The following is a 17,522-nucleotide window of genomic DNA, read 5'->3' as shown; positions in this document are numbered from 1 at the left end:
TCAGATCTATGTCTTAGCTCTGAACCTTCTGTACTATATCTTTACTGAGCTCATATTAATCCACATATTATTTAAAAAAGGGCTTTTAAAGTTAAATTTTAATATTCATCATTTGAAAATGGCCCAGACTAAATATTCTGATACATGTCTAAGAATGGTGGGTCAGAGAGAAAAGAACAAAGGGCCATCAAATGACCCACAAGGCAAGAAGCTACCTAATAGGTTGATAAGCCATCAAACAATCTAAATAAAATCTCACCTCTGTATATCATTAAAAGCACAAAGGGATATTTGAGAGAAAATATTCTGAAATAATTTTGTTCTGCACCTTTAAGTATACATTTTACTTTACAGTCCACAAATAACATTAGGTACAAACTTACCTGGAAGAGACACTAGCAGCTTCTTCCATGGTGATCGCTGGCTGAACTTCCTTTAAATTTAATTTATTCTGGTACATTTTCTCTAACTTTGCCATAGTTTCCATGTGGGCTGCCTTCAGCTCTTCTAGTTTCCTAAAGTACTCTTCATTAGAGTGGTAAATATCAGAAAGGTCCACAAAATCCTCACAGCTTATACGTTTTTGTTCATTTACCCCAGAAATGTTGGCATTAAAATCAGCCTGGTAGGAGGAAAAAACCTGTTATATGATGGCTGGAATTGAAAGGCAAATTAAGTTGACATGGTTCCCAATGCTGCTTTTTAAAAAGCCCACTTACATAGATTATATGTTACTTGTGGACTATGTACATATAACAGATTATAAGTTACTTATGGGCTATGCACATTTTCTCCTAATGACATTTTATTAAGAACAAGAGCGAGAGACCAAGTTGCCATAAAATAAATGTTATTAAGTCCATTTTATAAAGGATGGTTAGATTCCCAGGTCATGTACTAACCCATACACTACAGTAGGATCAAGCCAAACCACCCTTTATAAAGAGCCTCCTTCTGGAGGAGCTTCAAGATGGCGGAAGAGTAAGACGCGGAGATCACCTTCCTCTCCACAAATAAATCAGAAATACATCTACATGTGGAACAGCTCCTACAGAACACCTACTGAATGCTGGCAGAAGACCTCAGACCTCCCAAAAGGCAAGAAACTCCCCACGTACCTGGGTAGAGCAAAAGAAAAAAGAAAAAACAGAGACAAAAGAATAGGGATGGGACCTGCACCTCGGGGAGGGAGCTGTGAAGTAGGAAAGGTGTCCACACACTAGGAAGCTCCTTCGTGGGAGGAGACTGCGGGTGGCGGAGGGGGAAAGCTTCAGAGACACGGAGGAGAACACAGCAACAGGGGTGCGGAGGGCAAAGCGGAGAGATTCCCGCACAGAGGACCGGTGCCGACCAGCACTCCCCAGCCCGAGAGGCTTGTCTGCTCACCCGCCGGGAAGGGCGGGGGTTGGGAACTGAGGCTCGGGCGTCGGAGGTCGGATCCCAGGGAGAGGACTGGGGTTGGCTGTGTAAACACAGCCTGAAGGGGGCTAGTGTGCCACAGCTAGCCCGGAGGGAGTCCGGGAAAAAGTCTGGAGCTGGCGAAGAGGCAAGAGACTTTTTCTTGCCTCTTTGTTTCCTGGTTCGCGAGGAGAGGGGATTAAGAGCGCTGCTTAAAGGAGCTCCAGAGACGGCCGCAAGCCACGCTCTGAGCGTGGACCCCAGAGACGGGCATGAGACGCTAAGGCTGGTGCTGCAGCCACCAAGAAGCCTATGTGCAAGCACAGGTCACTATCCACGCCTCCCCTCCCGGGAACCTGTGCAGCCCGCCACTGCCAGGGTCCCATGATCCAGGGACAACTTCCCCGGGAGAACGCACGGCGCGCCTCAGGCTGGTGCAACGTCATGCCGGCCTCTGCCGCCGCAGGCTTGCCCCGCTTCCGTACCCCTCCCTCCCCCACACCTGAGTGAGCCAGCTCCCGAAGCAGCTGCTCCTTTAACCCCGTCCTGTCTGAGCAAAGAACAGACGCCCTCAGGCGACCTTCACGCAGAGGCGGGTCCAAATCCAAAGCTGAACCCCGGGAGCTGTGCGAACAAAGAAGAGAAAGGGAAATTTCTCCCAGCAGCCTCAGGAGCAGCGGATTAAATCTCCACAATCAACTTGATGTACCCTGCATCTGTGGAATACCTGAATAGACAATGAATCATCCCAAATTGAGGAGGTGGACTTTGGGAGCAAAGATATATACATTTTTTAACCTTTTTCTCTTTTTGTGAGCGTGTATGTGTATGCTTCTGTGTGTGATTTTGTCTTTATAGCTTTACTTTTACCATTTGTCCTAGGGTTCTGTCTGTCCGTTTTTTGTGGGTTTTTAAAAATTACTTAAAAATTTTTTTTCTTAATAATTATTTTTTATTTTAATAACTTTATTTTATTTTACTTTATTTTATTTTATCTTCTTTCTTTCTTTCTATTTTTTCTTCCATTTATTCTGAGCCATGTGGATGAAAGGCTCTTGGTGCTCCAGCCAGGCATCAGGGCTGTGCCTCTGAGGTGGGAGAGCCAACTTCAGGACACTGGTCCACAAGAGACCTCCCAGCTCCACATAATACCAAACGGCGAAAATCTTCCAGAGATCTCCATCTCAACACCAGCACCCAGCTTCACTCAACGACCAGCAAGCTACAGTGCTGGACACGCTATGCCAAACAACTAGCAAGACAGGAACACAACACCATCCATTAGCAGAGAGGCTGCCTAAAATCATAATAAGGCCACAGACACCCCAAAACACACCACCAGACGTGGACCTGCCCACCAGAAAGACAAGATCCAGCCTCATCCACCAGAACACAGGCACTAGTCCCCTCCACCAGGAAGCCTACACAACCCACTGAACCAACCTTAGCCACTGGGGACAGACACCAAAAACAACAGGAATTACGAATCTGCAGCCTGCGAAAAGGAGACACCAAACACAGTAAGTTAAGTAAAATGAGAAGACAGAAAAATACACAGCAGATGAAGGAGCAAGGCAAAAACCCACCAGACCTAACAAATGAAGAGGAAATAGGCAGTCTACCTGAAAAAGAATTCAGAATAATGATAGTAAAGATGATCCAAAATCTTGGAAATAGAATACTTACAAGAAATGTTTAACAAGGACCCAGAAGAACTAAAGAGCAAACCAACAGTGATGAACAACACAATAAATGAAATTAAAAATTCTCTAGAAGGGATCAATAGCAGAATAACTGAGGCAGAAGAACGGAGAAGTGACCTGGAAGATAAAATAGTGGAACTAACTACTGCAGAGCAGAATAAAGAAAAAAGAATGAAAATAATTGAGGACAGTCTCAGAGACCTCTGGGACAACATTAAACGCACCAACATTCGAATTATAGGGGTCCCAGAAGAAAAAGAGAAAAAGAAAGGGACTGAGAAAATATTTGAAGAGATTATAGTTGAAAATTTCCCTAATATGGGAAAGGAAATAGTTAATCAAGTCCAGGAAGCACAGAGACTCCCATACAGGATAAACACGCCAAGACACATATTAACCAAACTGTCAAAAATTAAATACAAAGAAAAAATATTAAAAGCAGCAAGAGAAAAACAACAAATAACACACAAGGGAATCCCCATAAGGTTAACAGCTGATCTTTCAGCAGAAACTCTGCGAGGCAGAAGGGAGTGGCAGGATGTATTTAAAGTGATGAAGGAGAAAAACCTACAACCAAGATTACCCAGCAAGGATCTCATTCAGATTTGATGGAGAAATTAAAACCTTTACAGACAAGCAAAAGCTGAGAGAGTTCAGCACCACCAAACCAGCTTTACAACAAATGCTAAAGGAACTTCTCTAGGCAAGAAACACAACAGAAGGAAAAGACCTACAATAACAAACCCAAAACAATTAAGAAAATGGGAATAGGAACATACATATCGATAATTACCTTAAATGTAAATGGACTAAACGCTCCCACCAAAAGACACAGATTGGCTGAATGGATACAAAAACAAGACCCATATATATGCTGTCTACAAGAGACCCACTTCAGACCTAGAGACACATACAGACTGAAAGTAAGGGGATGGAAAAAGATATTCCATGCAAATGGAAACCAAAAGAAAGCTGGAGTAGCAATTCTCATATCAGACAAAATAGACTTTAAAATAAAGACTACTAGAAGAGACAAAGAAGGACACTACATAATGATCAAGGGATCGATCTAAGAAGAAGATATAACAATTGTAAATATTTATGCACCCAACAGAGGAGCACCTCAATACATAAGGCAAACACTAACAGCCATAAAAGGAGAAATCGACAGTAACACAATCATAGTAGGGGACTTTAACACCCCACTTTCACCAATGGACAGATCATCCAAAATGAAAATAAATAAGGAAACACAAGCTTTAAATGATACATTAAACAAGATGGACTTAATTGATATTTATAGGACATTCCATCCAAAAACAACAGAATACACATTTTTCTCAAGTGCTCATGGAACATTCTCCAGGATAGATCATATCTTGGGTCACAAATCAAGCCTTGGTAAATTTAAGAAAATTGAAATTGTATCAAGTATCTTTTCCGACCACAATGCTATGAGACTAGATATCAATTACAGGAAAAGAGCTATAAAAAATACAAACACATGGAGGCTAAACAATACATTACTTAATAACGAAGTGATCACTGAAGAAATCAAAGAGGAAATAAAAAAATACCTAGAAACAAATGACAATGGAGACACGACGACCCAAAACCTATGGGATGCAGCAAAAGCAGTTCTAAGAGGGAAGTTTATAGCAATACAATCCCACCTTAAGAAACAGGAAATATCTCGACTAAACAACCTAACCTTGCACCTAAAGCAATTAGAGAAAGAAGAACAAAAACATCCCAAAGTTAGCAGAAGGAAAGAAATCATAAAAATCAGATCAGAAATAAATGAAAAAGAAATGAAGGAAACGATAGCAAAGATCAATAAAACTAAAAGCTGGTTCTTTGAGAAGATAAACAAAATTGATAAACCATTAGCCAGACTCATCAAGAAAAAAAGGGAGAAGACTCAAATCAATAGAATTAGAAATGAAAAAGGAGAAGTAACAACTGACACTGCAGAAATACAAAAGATCGTGAGAGATTACTATAAGCAACTCTATGCCAATAAAATGGACAACCTGGAAGAAATGGACAAATTCTTAGAAATGCACAACCTGCCAAGACTGAATCAGGAAGAAATAGAACATATGAACAGACCAATCACAAGCACTGAAATTGAAACTGTGATAAAAAATCTTCCAACAAACAAAAGCCCAGGACCAGATGGCTTCACAGGCGAATTCTATCAAGCATTTAGAGAAGAGCTAACGCCTATCCTTCTCAAACTCTTCCAAAATATAGCAGAGGGAGGAACACTCCCAAACTCATTCTACGAGGCCACCATCACCTTGATACCAAAACCAGACAAGGATGTCACAAAGAAAGAAAACTACAGGCCAATATCACTGATGAACATAGATGCAAAAATCCTCAACAAAATACTAGCAAACAGAATCCAACAGCACATTAAAAGGATCATACACCATGATCAAGTGGGGTTTATCCCAGGAATGCAAGGATTCTTCAATATACGCAAATCAATCAACGTGATACACCATATTAACAAATTGAAGGAGAAAAACCATATGATCATCTCAATAGATGCAGAGAAAGCTTTCGACAAAATTCAACACCCATTCATGATAAAAACCCTGCAGAAAGTAGGCATAGAGGGAACTTTCCTCAACATAATAAAGGCCATATATGACAAACCCACAGCCAGCATCGTCCTCAATGGTGAAAAACTGAAACCATTTCCACTAAGATCAGGAACAAGACAAGGTTGCCCACTCTCACCACTCTTATTCAACATAGTTTTGGAAGTTTTAGCCACAGCAATCAGAGAAGAAAAGCAAATAAAAGGAATCCAAATTGGAAAAGAAGAAGTAAAGCTGTCACTGTTTGCAGATGACATGATACTATACATAGAGAATCCTAAAGATGCTACCAGAAAACTACTAGAGCTAATCAATGAATTTGGTAAAGTTGCAGGATACAAAATTAATGCACAGAAATCTCTGGCATTCCTATATACTAATGATGAAAAATCTGAAAGTGAAATCAAGGAAACACTCCCATTTACCATTGCAACAAAAAGAATAAAATATCTAGGAATAAACCTACCTAAGGAGACAAAAGACCTGTATGCAGAAAATTATAAGACACTGATGAAAGAAATTAAAGATGATACAAATAGATGGAGAGATGTACCATGTTCTTGGATTGGAAGAATCAACATTGTGAAAATGACTCTACTACCCAAAGCAATCTACAGATTCAATGCAATCCCTATCAAAATACCACTGGCATTTTTCACAGAACTAGAACAAAAAATTTCAAAATTTGTATGGAAACACAAAAGACCCCGAATAGCCAAAGCAATCTTGAGAACGAAAAATGGAGCTGGAGGAATCAGGCTCCCTGACTTCAGACTATACTACAAAGCTGCAGTAATCAAGACAGTATGGTACTGGCACAGAAACAGAAAGATAGATCAATGGAACAGGATAGAAAGCCCAGAGATAAACCCACGGACATATGGTCACCTTATCTTTGATAAAGGAGGCAGGAATGTACAGTGGAGAAAGGACAGTCTCTTCAATAAGTGGTGTTGGGAAAACTGGACAGGGACATGTAAAAGTATGAGATTCGATCACTCCCTAACACCATACACAAAAATAAGCTCAAAATGGATTAAAGACCTAAATGTAAGGCCAGACACTATCAAACTCTTAGAGGACAACATAGGCAGAACACTCTATGACATAAATCACAGCAAGATCCTTTTTGACCCACCTCCTAGAGAAATGGAAATAAAGACAAAAATAAACACATGGGACCTAATGAAACTTAAAAGCTTTTGCACAGCAAAGGAAACCATAAACAAGACCAAAAGACAACCCTCAGAATGGGAGAAAATATTTGCAAATGAAGCAACTGACAAAGGATTAATCTCCAAAATTTATAAGCAGCTCATGCAGCTCAATAACAAAAAAACAAACAACCCAATCCAAAAATGGGCAGAAGACCTAAATAGACATTTCTCCACAGAAGATATACAGACTGCCAACAAACACATGAAAGGATGCTCAACATCTTTACTAATTAGAGAAATGCAAATCAAAACTACAATGAGATATCATCTCACACCAGTCAGAATGGCCATCATCAAAAAATCTAGAAACAATAAATGCTGGAGAGGGTGTGGAAAAAAGGGAACACTCTTGCACTGCTGGTGGGAATGTGAATTGGTACAGCCACTATGGAGAACGGTATGGAGGTTCCTTAAAAAACTACAAATAGAACTACCATATGACCCTGCAATCCCACTACTGGGCATATACCCTGAGAAAACCATAATTCAAAAAGAGACATGTACCAAAATGTTCATAGCAGCCCTATTTACAATAGCCCGGAGATGGAAACAACCTAAGTGTCCATCATTGGATGAATGGGTAAAGAAGATGTGGCACATACATACAATGGAATATTACTCAGCCATAAAAAGAAATGAAATTGAACTATTTGTAATGAGGTGGATGGACCTAGAGTCTGTCATACAGAGTGAAGTAAGTCAGAAAGAGAAAGACAAATACTGTATGCTGACACATATATATGGAATTTAAGAAAAAAAAAGGTCATGAAGAACATAGGGGTAAGACAGGAATAAAGACACAGACCTACTAGAGAATGGACTTGAGGATATGGGGAGGGGGAAGGGTAAGCTGTGACAAAGTGAAAGAGCGGCATGGACATATATACACTACCAAACGTAAGGTAGATAGCTAGTGGGAAGCAGCCGCATAGCACAGGGAGATCAGCTCGGTGCTTTGTGACTGCCTGGAGGGGTGGGATAGGGAGGGTGGGAGGGAGACGCAAAAGGGAGGGGATATGGGAACATATGTATACATATAACTGATTAAATTTGTGATAAAGCAAAAAATAAAAATAAAAAAAAAAAAAATAATAAAAAAAAAAAAATTAAATACAAAGAAAAAATATTAAAAGCAGCAAGAGAAAAACAACAAATAACACACAAGGGAATCCCCATAAGGTTAACAGCTGATCTTTCAGCAGAAACTCTGCGAGGCAGAAGGGAGTGGCAGGATGTATTTAAAGTGATAAAGGAGAAAAACCTACAACCAAGATTACCCAGCAAGGATCTCATTCAGATTTGATGGAGAAATTAAAACCTTTACAGACAAGCAAAAGCTAAGAGAATTCAGCACCACCAAACCAGCTTTACAACAAATGCTAAAGGAACTTCTCTAGGCAGAAAACACAAGAGAAGGAAAACACCTACAATAACAAACCCAAAACAATTAAGAAAATGGTAATAGGAACATACATATAGATAATTACCTTAAATGTAAATGGATTAAATTTTCCAACCAAAAGACATAGACTGGCTGAATGGATACAAAAACAAGACCTGTATATATGCTGTCTACAAGAGACCCACTTCAGACCTAGGGACACATACAGACTGAAAGTGAGGGGATGGAAAAAGATATGCCATACAAATGGAAATCAAAAGAAACCTGGAGTGGGAATTCTCATATCAGACAAAATAGACTTTAAAACAAAGACTATTACAAGAGACAAAGAAGGACACTACATAATGATCAAGGGATCGATCCAAGAAGAAGATATAACAATTGTAAATATTTATGCACCCAACATAGGAGCACCTCAATACATAAGGCAAATACTAACGGCCATAAAAGGGGAAATCGACAGTAACACAACCATAGTAGGGGACTTTAACATCCCACTTTCACCACTGGACACGAGCCTGTGCACTGCAATGAAAGATCCCGCGTGCTGCAACAAAGACCTGACACAGCCAAAAATAAATAAATAAATATATTTTTTTAAAAAGCCCCAACCAAGAGTACCAAGAGTCCAGGGGGCCAAGCCACAGGCAACAGGAGCCTTAAAGGATGTGAGTAGAGGACAGACATGGTCAGTAACACTCAGAAGGACTCTCTGGTAGCAAGTGAGGTGGAGTGAAGGGAAGCAAGGTTGGCAGCAGTTGATGGGCTACTGCAAGGGTCCGAGTTAGAGGTATTAAGGGCAGAATTAGGGAACAGCACCAGGAACACAAGAAAGGAGGCTGCCTTGGGAGATTTAAGAAGCTGAATCATCAACTTGATAATAGCTTGGACTGTGGGCAAGAAACTGAAAAGGTTTCTTTTTGGAGTGCTGTATGTCTAGGTAGATGACGGGGCTTCCATTCATTAATATAGGGAATACAGGGAGGAAGAGTATTTTAGGGAAAGGAAACTAATCTCTGTTTTATACACACTAAGTGTGAGAGGATAGTAGGGCAGCCAAATGTACAGGAAATGGGGGAAAATAGGTCTGGAGACCTGGTAAGAAGGCTGGGCTGGACATAGAGATATGGGAGCCAGCAATGCACACAGAAGTGCAGGGGCAGCCTTGGGTGTGGATAAGGTTGCCTGTGGGCAATGAGAGGCAAGAACCTGAGGATGGAAATGTTGGCAAACACCAGCATCTAAATAAGCAGTGACAGGAGGACTAACATGAAATGGACAGTGGTCATGAGAGATACAAAGATCTAGTTGAAACTGAGCAGAACCCTGTAGGGTCCTCCTGGGCACAGAAGTCTTTCTGTGTCCCCATTTCAAAGGGCAGCTTCAAACAGTTACTAATTTGAGGAGTGAGGGAATGCAGAAACAAAGGAAAAGCAATCAAGAAACAGTAGTGAAGGAAAGGGGAGGGTCCTGGTTCCTCCTCAAGGGATATATGTAACAATCTGATACGAATCTCTGAGTTCTTCTACAGGAACTAAGACCCCCACCCAGGTGGAGGATGGTAACTTTAGGCTGAGCCCAAGCACATGGACCCCAGACTGGCTGGAACCAGAAGGCTGATGACTGAGATTCCTGGAACACCACCCTGTTACCTCCCCATCAACCAATCAGAGAAAGGTTACACACCCTGCAGCCCTCCCCACTAATTCTGCCTATAAAAACTCTTCCCCATTAGGGGAGTTTGGGCTTTTTGAGCACAAGCCACCTATTCTCCTTGCTTGGGGTTGCAATAAACCTTTCTCTGCTCCAAACTCCACTATTTTGGTTTGTTTGGCTTCACTGTGCATTAGGCACACAAACTTGAGTTCAGCAACAAAGTGATAAGGGTATTTAAAAGAAGGGAGCTTTGGTTTGGTTTGAGTTTGGAAGATAAGGGAAGGCTTCCTATAGGAGGTGATATTTGGGCTGAGTCAACGAATGGAAGAATCTGGGGGATCATAGAAAGTATTATATATGGGGAAAGAGGGAACAGGTACTCCATAGGAAACGACGTTAGCAAAAGTGATGGGGATGGGGACGGTGGTGTGTGGTGGAAAGCAACGTGCACACAGCTGCAGGCTAAAAGGAAAGTAAAAATGCATAAAGCAATTTTGGGAAGCAAGCCTGGAAAGGGAAGTTAGGGCAAGCAGGCGGTGGTTTCTGTTTCTTGTCTACCACTGGCTCCTGACCACTCACGGGTCACCTGGTTTCAGCCCCTTTACAACCCTTCAAAGCTGAAAGGGTTTGATGAAAGTTAAGTAACTTTTCAGTTTGGAGCGTTCTCGTGGCGTGGGGAAAAGATTACAGACGTGGTGTCAGCATTCTCATTCATGCCTAGGTTCTGCACTTCTTCGCCATGTGACGTGGGCCCTAGCCTTTTGAACTTTAGCTTTACGATACATAAAGTATGTGTGCCAGGTGTTAAACCGGTGTCTCGGCTCCAAAGCCATGCTATGTGATGCTGGGCTTGGGACTCTGCAAACCACATTTCCGCTTTGCCAGCTGCTTCCCGCTAGACTCTGCTAACAGTGGGGCTACAGGGAGACTGCAAGGCTGGAGGAAGAAGCAGGGACTTATTCCTTCCTGTTAGTTCTCCATCTGCTAATCCGCTTGTACCGCCCCAGCAGGGTTCCTCGTCCGGGCGGCAGGAGCTCCTACTAGCAAAAGTGGCCGATTCCAGTTTGCAGTTTTTCCGAAGCTCACAGAATCAGCGAGATCACCTCAAGGGCTTACTGTTCCCTCTCCCTGCCTCCATATATCTGAACAGCCCAACTGCTCACTCCTTCAGACCTTCACTCAAAATGTCATCTTCTCAGCAAGGCCTTCATTGACTACCCTGTTTGAAATTACAGGGTTTCCCTGGTGGCGCAGTGGTTGAGAGTCCGCCTGCCGATGCAGGGGACGCGGGTTCATGCCCCTGTCCGGGAGGATCCCATGTGCCGCGGAGCGGCTGGGTCCGTGAGCCATGGCCGCTGAGCCTGCGCGTCCGGAGCCTGTGCTCCGCAACGGGAGAGGCCGCAACGGTGAGAGGCCCGCATACCGCAAAAACAAGAAAGGAAAAAAAAAAAAAAAGAAATTACAGCCTCTCCCCTGACTCACTGTCAGCCTCCCTTTGCTGCTTTCTCTCATAAGTACTCACCACCAACTGATATCTCTGCTGATTTGTGTACTGGATGCCTGCCTCCACCAAAAAGTGAGCATCACAAAAGCAAAGCGTTTGTGTACTTCGTTCAGTTGTTCCCCAGCGCCTAGAAAAGTGCCTGGCCAATGGCAGATGCTCAATAAGTATTTGTTGGATGAGCGAATGTCCAGCTAAAACAATATTAAGTTTCTCCCAAGGGAAGAGGACAGGTATTCCCTCATAAAGACTGAATCAAAGAAATATTGGCTGCTCAAGAGTGATATCCTACTGAGTATTAAGGAAAGGGCTTATTTTCCAAAAACTACCATTGAAACAGAGTGGATATTCCAAAGACTCGCTTTTAGGCAAAAGCATCCACGTGCTCTCCATTCATTCTTTTAGAACACTCCTTAAAAGGAGTCCTTATAACAATCATTTTCACAGAAAGGATGAAGTTTATTTGAACCTGGAAAAACTGTTTGAAAAAGATATAGAAGGATGAGTAGCTTCTGAAGAGATGCGGTAAACGATAATTATACTTATGCACTGACTTTTGCACAGTATCCATTCCATTTCAGCTTAATACTGGTAACACTAGCCTGAACTTTTCGGGTAAACTGATCTCACAGTGTTTTACCCAAAACAGATAAATGGTTAATAAGCAACTTCCAACTCTAATTTCATCTTAAATTGTCTCCACACAGAAGGAAACATTTAGTAGTTCAAATAATCTAGGCCAAGGACATTATTTTCCAAGAGCCTAAAATAGCACCCTTTCCCTTTAATTGTTGAGCTTTCTGTGGAATGTTTTTGTTCATGCAGCCACTAGATTAGAGGATAATCTTCCCTAGATTGGCTTGACCCATTTAGATGATGTCTCCTTCCAACACATGTTGCTTCATTAGTAATCAGCACTCATAATTATTTGTGTTATAGTCGATCTACTATCATCTACAATTATGGAATTTTTATTTAAAAAATTTTTTGCATTAAAGGGATTTGTAAGGAATGAAGCAGATCTAAATGTACATAAGAGAAAAAAAGCAAGTGGCAGAACAATATGTATCTATAAAATGCTACCATATATTAAAATATTATGTACACAGGAGACAGGAAAAAGCCCAGAATTTATATCAGTTTCAAAACAGTGGCTACTGATGAGGAGGGAGGGGGGAACCAGATTTTCTTTTAGAGGGGAGAAGTGTTAAAAGGGCCTAACCCGTATTTATAACATTTTTTTAACATCTTTATAAAAATATGGATCACTTCACTAATTTAAGTGTCATCCTTGCACAGGAGCCGTGCTAATCTTCTCTGTATTGTTCCAACTTTAGTATATGTGCTGCCGAAGCAAGCACGGTATAACATTTGAAACTTTAAAAGGAGAATGTGTTCATGTATTACTTCTATAATTAAAATGTAACTTAAAAAGAAAAAGAATGTTTTGTGAATATTAATACTAAATTAAAAAATGAACAATTTCTCATGGCTACTTGGTCTGCCTGGCACCTCCCGTGCTCCTTGGGGAAGTGGCTCTCACACTGCCCCAGAGATCCTGCCTACCTGTCCCTTGCTCTTCTACCTGCTCCCACCCCGACTCCCAACTACCCATGATAATTCCTTTGTTTCTTCAGTAAAAAAAAAACCCGTCAGAGGGAAGTTCCCTCATCTTCCCATCTACAAAACTGCCTGCCTTTGTACCCCTTTGCTCCTTCCCTCCTGCTTCGGGGATGAAATGTCCTTCTCTTAGCAGCATTTGCCCCTTTCCCTTAGCATTGAAAGCAATAAATTGGAAACTTCCACACCCCTGCAATAATTCTTCTACCACTGTAGCTGGTCTTAATCTCTTTTGCCCCCTTTTTCTCTACCTGACTGTTAAATGCCAAGGGTTTTAAGAGTTCTATACTAGGCCCCTTCTCTTCTTTCTCTGAACTCTCCCCTTAAGTGACTTAATCCAGTGCTTCAAAAATGCTGAAAACTCCAGATGGAGATTCTCTGTCCCACACCCAACAGGACTACAGTTTCATAGGCCCAACTGCTTCCTACATCTTTCCACTTGGTAGTTTCACAGGTATCTCAAATTTACCATGTTCAAAACTGAAACCTTGATTCCCACTCAGCCCCTGAATCTATTCCTCCCCAAGTTACCCACAATTCAGTAAATGATGTTATCTTCTATGCAGCTGGTCAAACCAGAAACGTGGGAATGAGCATTCTTGACTTCTTCTTCCTTGGCCTTCACATCCAATCTAATCTAAGTCCTATGAAATCTGTCCACTTCTTGCCATCTCCCCCGGGCTCTAGGTCCAAGCCACCACTTCTAGCACCTGAATTACTGCAAAAGCCTCCTACCCAGTCTCCTTTCTTTGTCAAACCCTCCAATCATTCTCCACAAAGCCATCAGAGTCATCGTTTTAAAATGTAAATAGGAACATGTCACTTAAAGGTCTTCAAGGACCTCTCATTGCACCTGCAATAAACGCTAAACTCCTCACCTTGGTCTACAAGGCCCTCCTTACCTCTCCAACCTCATCCCCTCCCCTCTCCCTCTCTCTCTTCTCCAGTCCCATTGGCTTTCTTTCAGATCCTTAGTCACACAAAACTCTCTCTCTTCCTATCTTTGGGCCTCTGCATATGCCGCTCCCTCTGCCTGGAATGCTTTTCCCACCCCCACTCTTCAAATGGCTGCTCTTTCTCATCGATTAGGCATTGGCTTAAATGTTAACTCACTGAAATAGGTTCCTTCCTATTTCTTTTTTAAATTATAGTAAGCTGTTCATTTCTTTCCCAACATTTCCTGTCTTACAATCATTTGACTGTTCATTTTTTATTGTCTAACTTCCCCACCAGAATGGAAGCACTGTGACGACATGAGCTATGTCTGTTTCGTTCACTACTGAATAGTCTGTGACTGGCACTTAATAAATGCTCAATATTTGCTGAAAAAGAGAAGGCCATCCCACTAGGAAAGTCAGTGAAATTTTAACTGTGAATTATAGAATAGTGCTTTACCCATGTCATCATCAACCCCATAGCAAGGTCTATGAACTGATATCTCCAACTGAGGTTAGATTCAAGAAATATGACTTAGTGCCCTATATGGGCACGGAGTCCTGCAAGGGGTGTGCATGGAGCCGGTGGTGGGGCGGGGGTTGCTTTGGCAAACCAAAGGACTTAAAGGGGCCTACTGTGACAGTTGGTTCTCTAATCAATTTTGTGTGGTGATTCTGGTAAGCTGAGTTTACTCCATCTTATAGATGATGAAGTTGAGACAAACTAACCTTTGAAAAACCAAGGTGGAGGGACTTCCCTGGTGGTGCAGTGGTTAAGACTCTGTGCTCCCACTGCAGGGGACACAGGTTCGAGTCCTGGTCCGGGAAGATCCCACATGCCTCGGAGCAACTAAGCCCGTGCGCCACAACTACTGAGCCCGTGTGCTGCAACTACTGAAGCCCGCGCACCTAGAGCCTGTGCTCTGCAACAAGAGAAGCCACCACAATGAGAAGCCCGTGCACCGCAACAAAGACCCAATGAAGCCTAAATAAATAAATAAATAAATAAATAAAACAAGTAAATAGAAAAATAAAAAACCCAAGGTGGAGACCAAGCCAAACTTGGAAGGAGTTTTGCCTTCTTGAAGAAGGCAAAGCTTGGCTCCTGCACTCCCTTTCTTGGCTTTTCAGTGCTTTGTCTGCCAACCCCATGTCCTCTGACCATCAGGCCTTCTACAGTGGCAGCTTATCCAGATTTGCTTTTGGGTCCTTCAAGTACAGTGGTCTCAAAACAGTGTCAAACTCCAAACTTAGCTTCCTTTTTCAGTAGGACCATGCCCCTTGGAGATTAGCTCATTAAGCTAACCTCTCCTAAGGTGATGTTTCTCATACAAATCTGCAGTTTACCAGGGCACTCTGGAAGTATACCTGTGGCTACAGAACTGACTGCTTCCTCCACCACAGCAAGCCAAAGTAGAACTTAATCTTTGCGAGAGTTGTTCAAATAACAGTCCCACTGGCAGTTGTTATTATTATTACTAATTTATACAAACTGTCCTTGAGCTATGACATACTCTCTCATTTGGTTATTATAATAGCCCAGTGAGACAAGAAAGAGAGACAGTTATTATAGTTCTTTTACAGATAAGGAAACTGAGATTGAAGGAAGTTACTTCTGAATATCAACTAGCAAATGAACAGATCCTAGCCCGGGACTCCAAATCCTTTTTCTCCATTCAAATTTTTTTCCAACGTAAGTTTGCCTCCTTCGTTGGCTCCTGAAATTTGTGTTGAGAGGAAGATTTATCATGAATGAATCTGGTCCTAGGTCACTGACCCTGGTTCATGTTCAGGGTCTCAATCTGCCTTACTCTGGATAACCTCAAGTAGTTTATCTGTTAATAAAATACTGCCCATAAAAGGTGTTGCTACAGATTTTCTCATTAACAGTTTTAGTGTAGATTAAAGAGATTAGAATTCCAAAATACCCAGTAATTTCTATTAGCCCTAGACCACAATGTTTTGAATCTGAGAAGCTTTGGACAAATGGTATTAAGAATCTTTAACCGGGGTTAAGGAGGTTTATGTCTGCAGATTACTAGTTAAAATTCAAGGTTCCCATCTTTTAAGTGAACAGAGCCGATGGCAGACTTGACCCTCTACCTGGTAGACAGGTGGGTCACAACACATTGGACACCGAAAATTGATCAGTGAAAAAGCTGTCTCACCCCACCCTTAAGAGCCGTGTGGAAACATTGGAACCTCAGTAATTTGTTTCTCTGGAGGCTTAACTATATCTGTCTGATTTACCCAGCGAACTCTTGCTGGTTTTAAACATCATCTCTCATGTTCTGTATTAAAATGCACCAATAACCAAGACATCAAGATGACAACAAAACACACCTGACAGCACAGCTGATTCAGTTGCGTTTTATGGGTTATCCTCTATGGTTAGAACAGTTTTCCTCAAGTTGAAAAAAAAAAGAAGAAAAAGAAAAGCAAATATCTACTCCCAACAGATGCCGGGGCATAAGGAGTAAAGTTCTGTACTTTTCACTCTCTGGAAACAGACTAAAGTAAATGCTCTCCAAGAAATTTTTACAACAATCTCTTTACTTAAAGTTAAAAGACTTTTCAACGCCTTGGTTTTGAGTATTTTCCGTGGGATCACAGAGAACGTGGTGGGCCAGGCTCACCAGTAGGGAGGGATCTGGACAGGGCGCGCGTTTCCCAGCACGCGCCTCACCAGCGGGGTCGCCAACCAGCCTCCAGTTGCACCCCCCCCGGGGCCTAGCCCCAGCCCACTTCCCGCCCCTGCATTACCGGCGCCCGCGCCGACCCCGCTGCCTCTTCCTCCTCCTCCAAGGCCGCCGCCGCCGCCGACAGGGACTCTACGGGGTCTTTGCGTTCGTAATGGGTGACCCGCGCTCCGGTGCTGGGATTGACCGGGGTTTGGAGACTGCTGGCCGCCAGCTTCGCTGCTCGGTGCGAGGCAGCCATCACCACGCCACCGAGGCCTGAGCGCCCGCGCTGGCCCGGGGCGTGGAAGCCGGCGCGGCCGTAGGCGCCCGATAGCTCCTTGCTTGGGGAGGTGGTTACTAGGGGTCCGGTAACTAAGGACGCTACAGGTGCCGCAACGGGCCAAACGTCACTCAAAACCGGCGCACGCTGCGGGAGGCCCGAAGTGGGGGCCTCCTGGATAGCGGGAATCAGTATTGAATCTTTGCTGGTTTAGAGGGCTGGTGGGCAGAATAGGGCACCTCTTCCCCTCCTTCGCGCTTCACCGCCTAAACGCAGGCTTCTCACATTATACTAATGAAACGACACGTTTTGTGAGTGAAAAAGCGCATTTTTATTCATTGAAATAACCTGTTAGGAGGAGACGGCGGCGGCAGAGGAAAGCTGAGGATGTTATCACGTTGCGGTCTCAGGACTGGAAGGTTCGCATGCCGCTACCCAACATGGCTCCCCCGGAAGCCAGAGAATGGGAGTCCAGTACATTCTGTTCTGATTGACTTGAGAGCTAGCAGAAATCGAC

General features: G+C 42.7%; 1 protein-coding gene across 3 annotated transcripts in view; it reads right to left on the bottom strand.

The window, feature by feature from the left end:
• FAM161A (FAM161 centrosomal protein A) overlaps positions 1-16,984 on the bottom strand; it is a gene marked incomplete at its 5' end in the record, with an annotated part of 30,631 nt that extends 13,647 nt beyond the window's left edge. For all 3 annotated transcript variants that reach the window (XM_079721465.1, XM_079721466.1, XM_079721467.1), the window contains 2 exons: positions 384-622; positions 16,808-16,984. In XM_079721465.1, the coding sequence (XP_079577591.1) occupies positions 384-622; positions 16,808-16,984 (416 nt within the window). The remainder of the gene's footprint in view (positions 1-383; positions 623-16,807) is intronic.
• Between the last annotated feature and the right edge of the window lie 538 nt (positions 16,985-17,522).

Source organism: Hyperoodon ampullatus (genome assembly GCF_949752795.1).
Source record: "Hyperoodon ampullatus genome assembly, chromosome: 15".
Taxonomy (NCBI): Eukaryota; Metazoa; Chordata; class Mammalia; order Artiodactyla; family Ziphiidae; genus Hyperoodon; species Hyperoodon ampullatus.
This window is presented reverse-complemented; position numbering and strand designations above follow the sequence as displayed.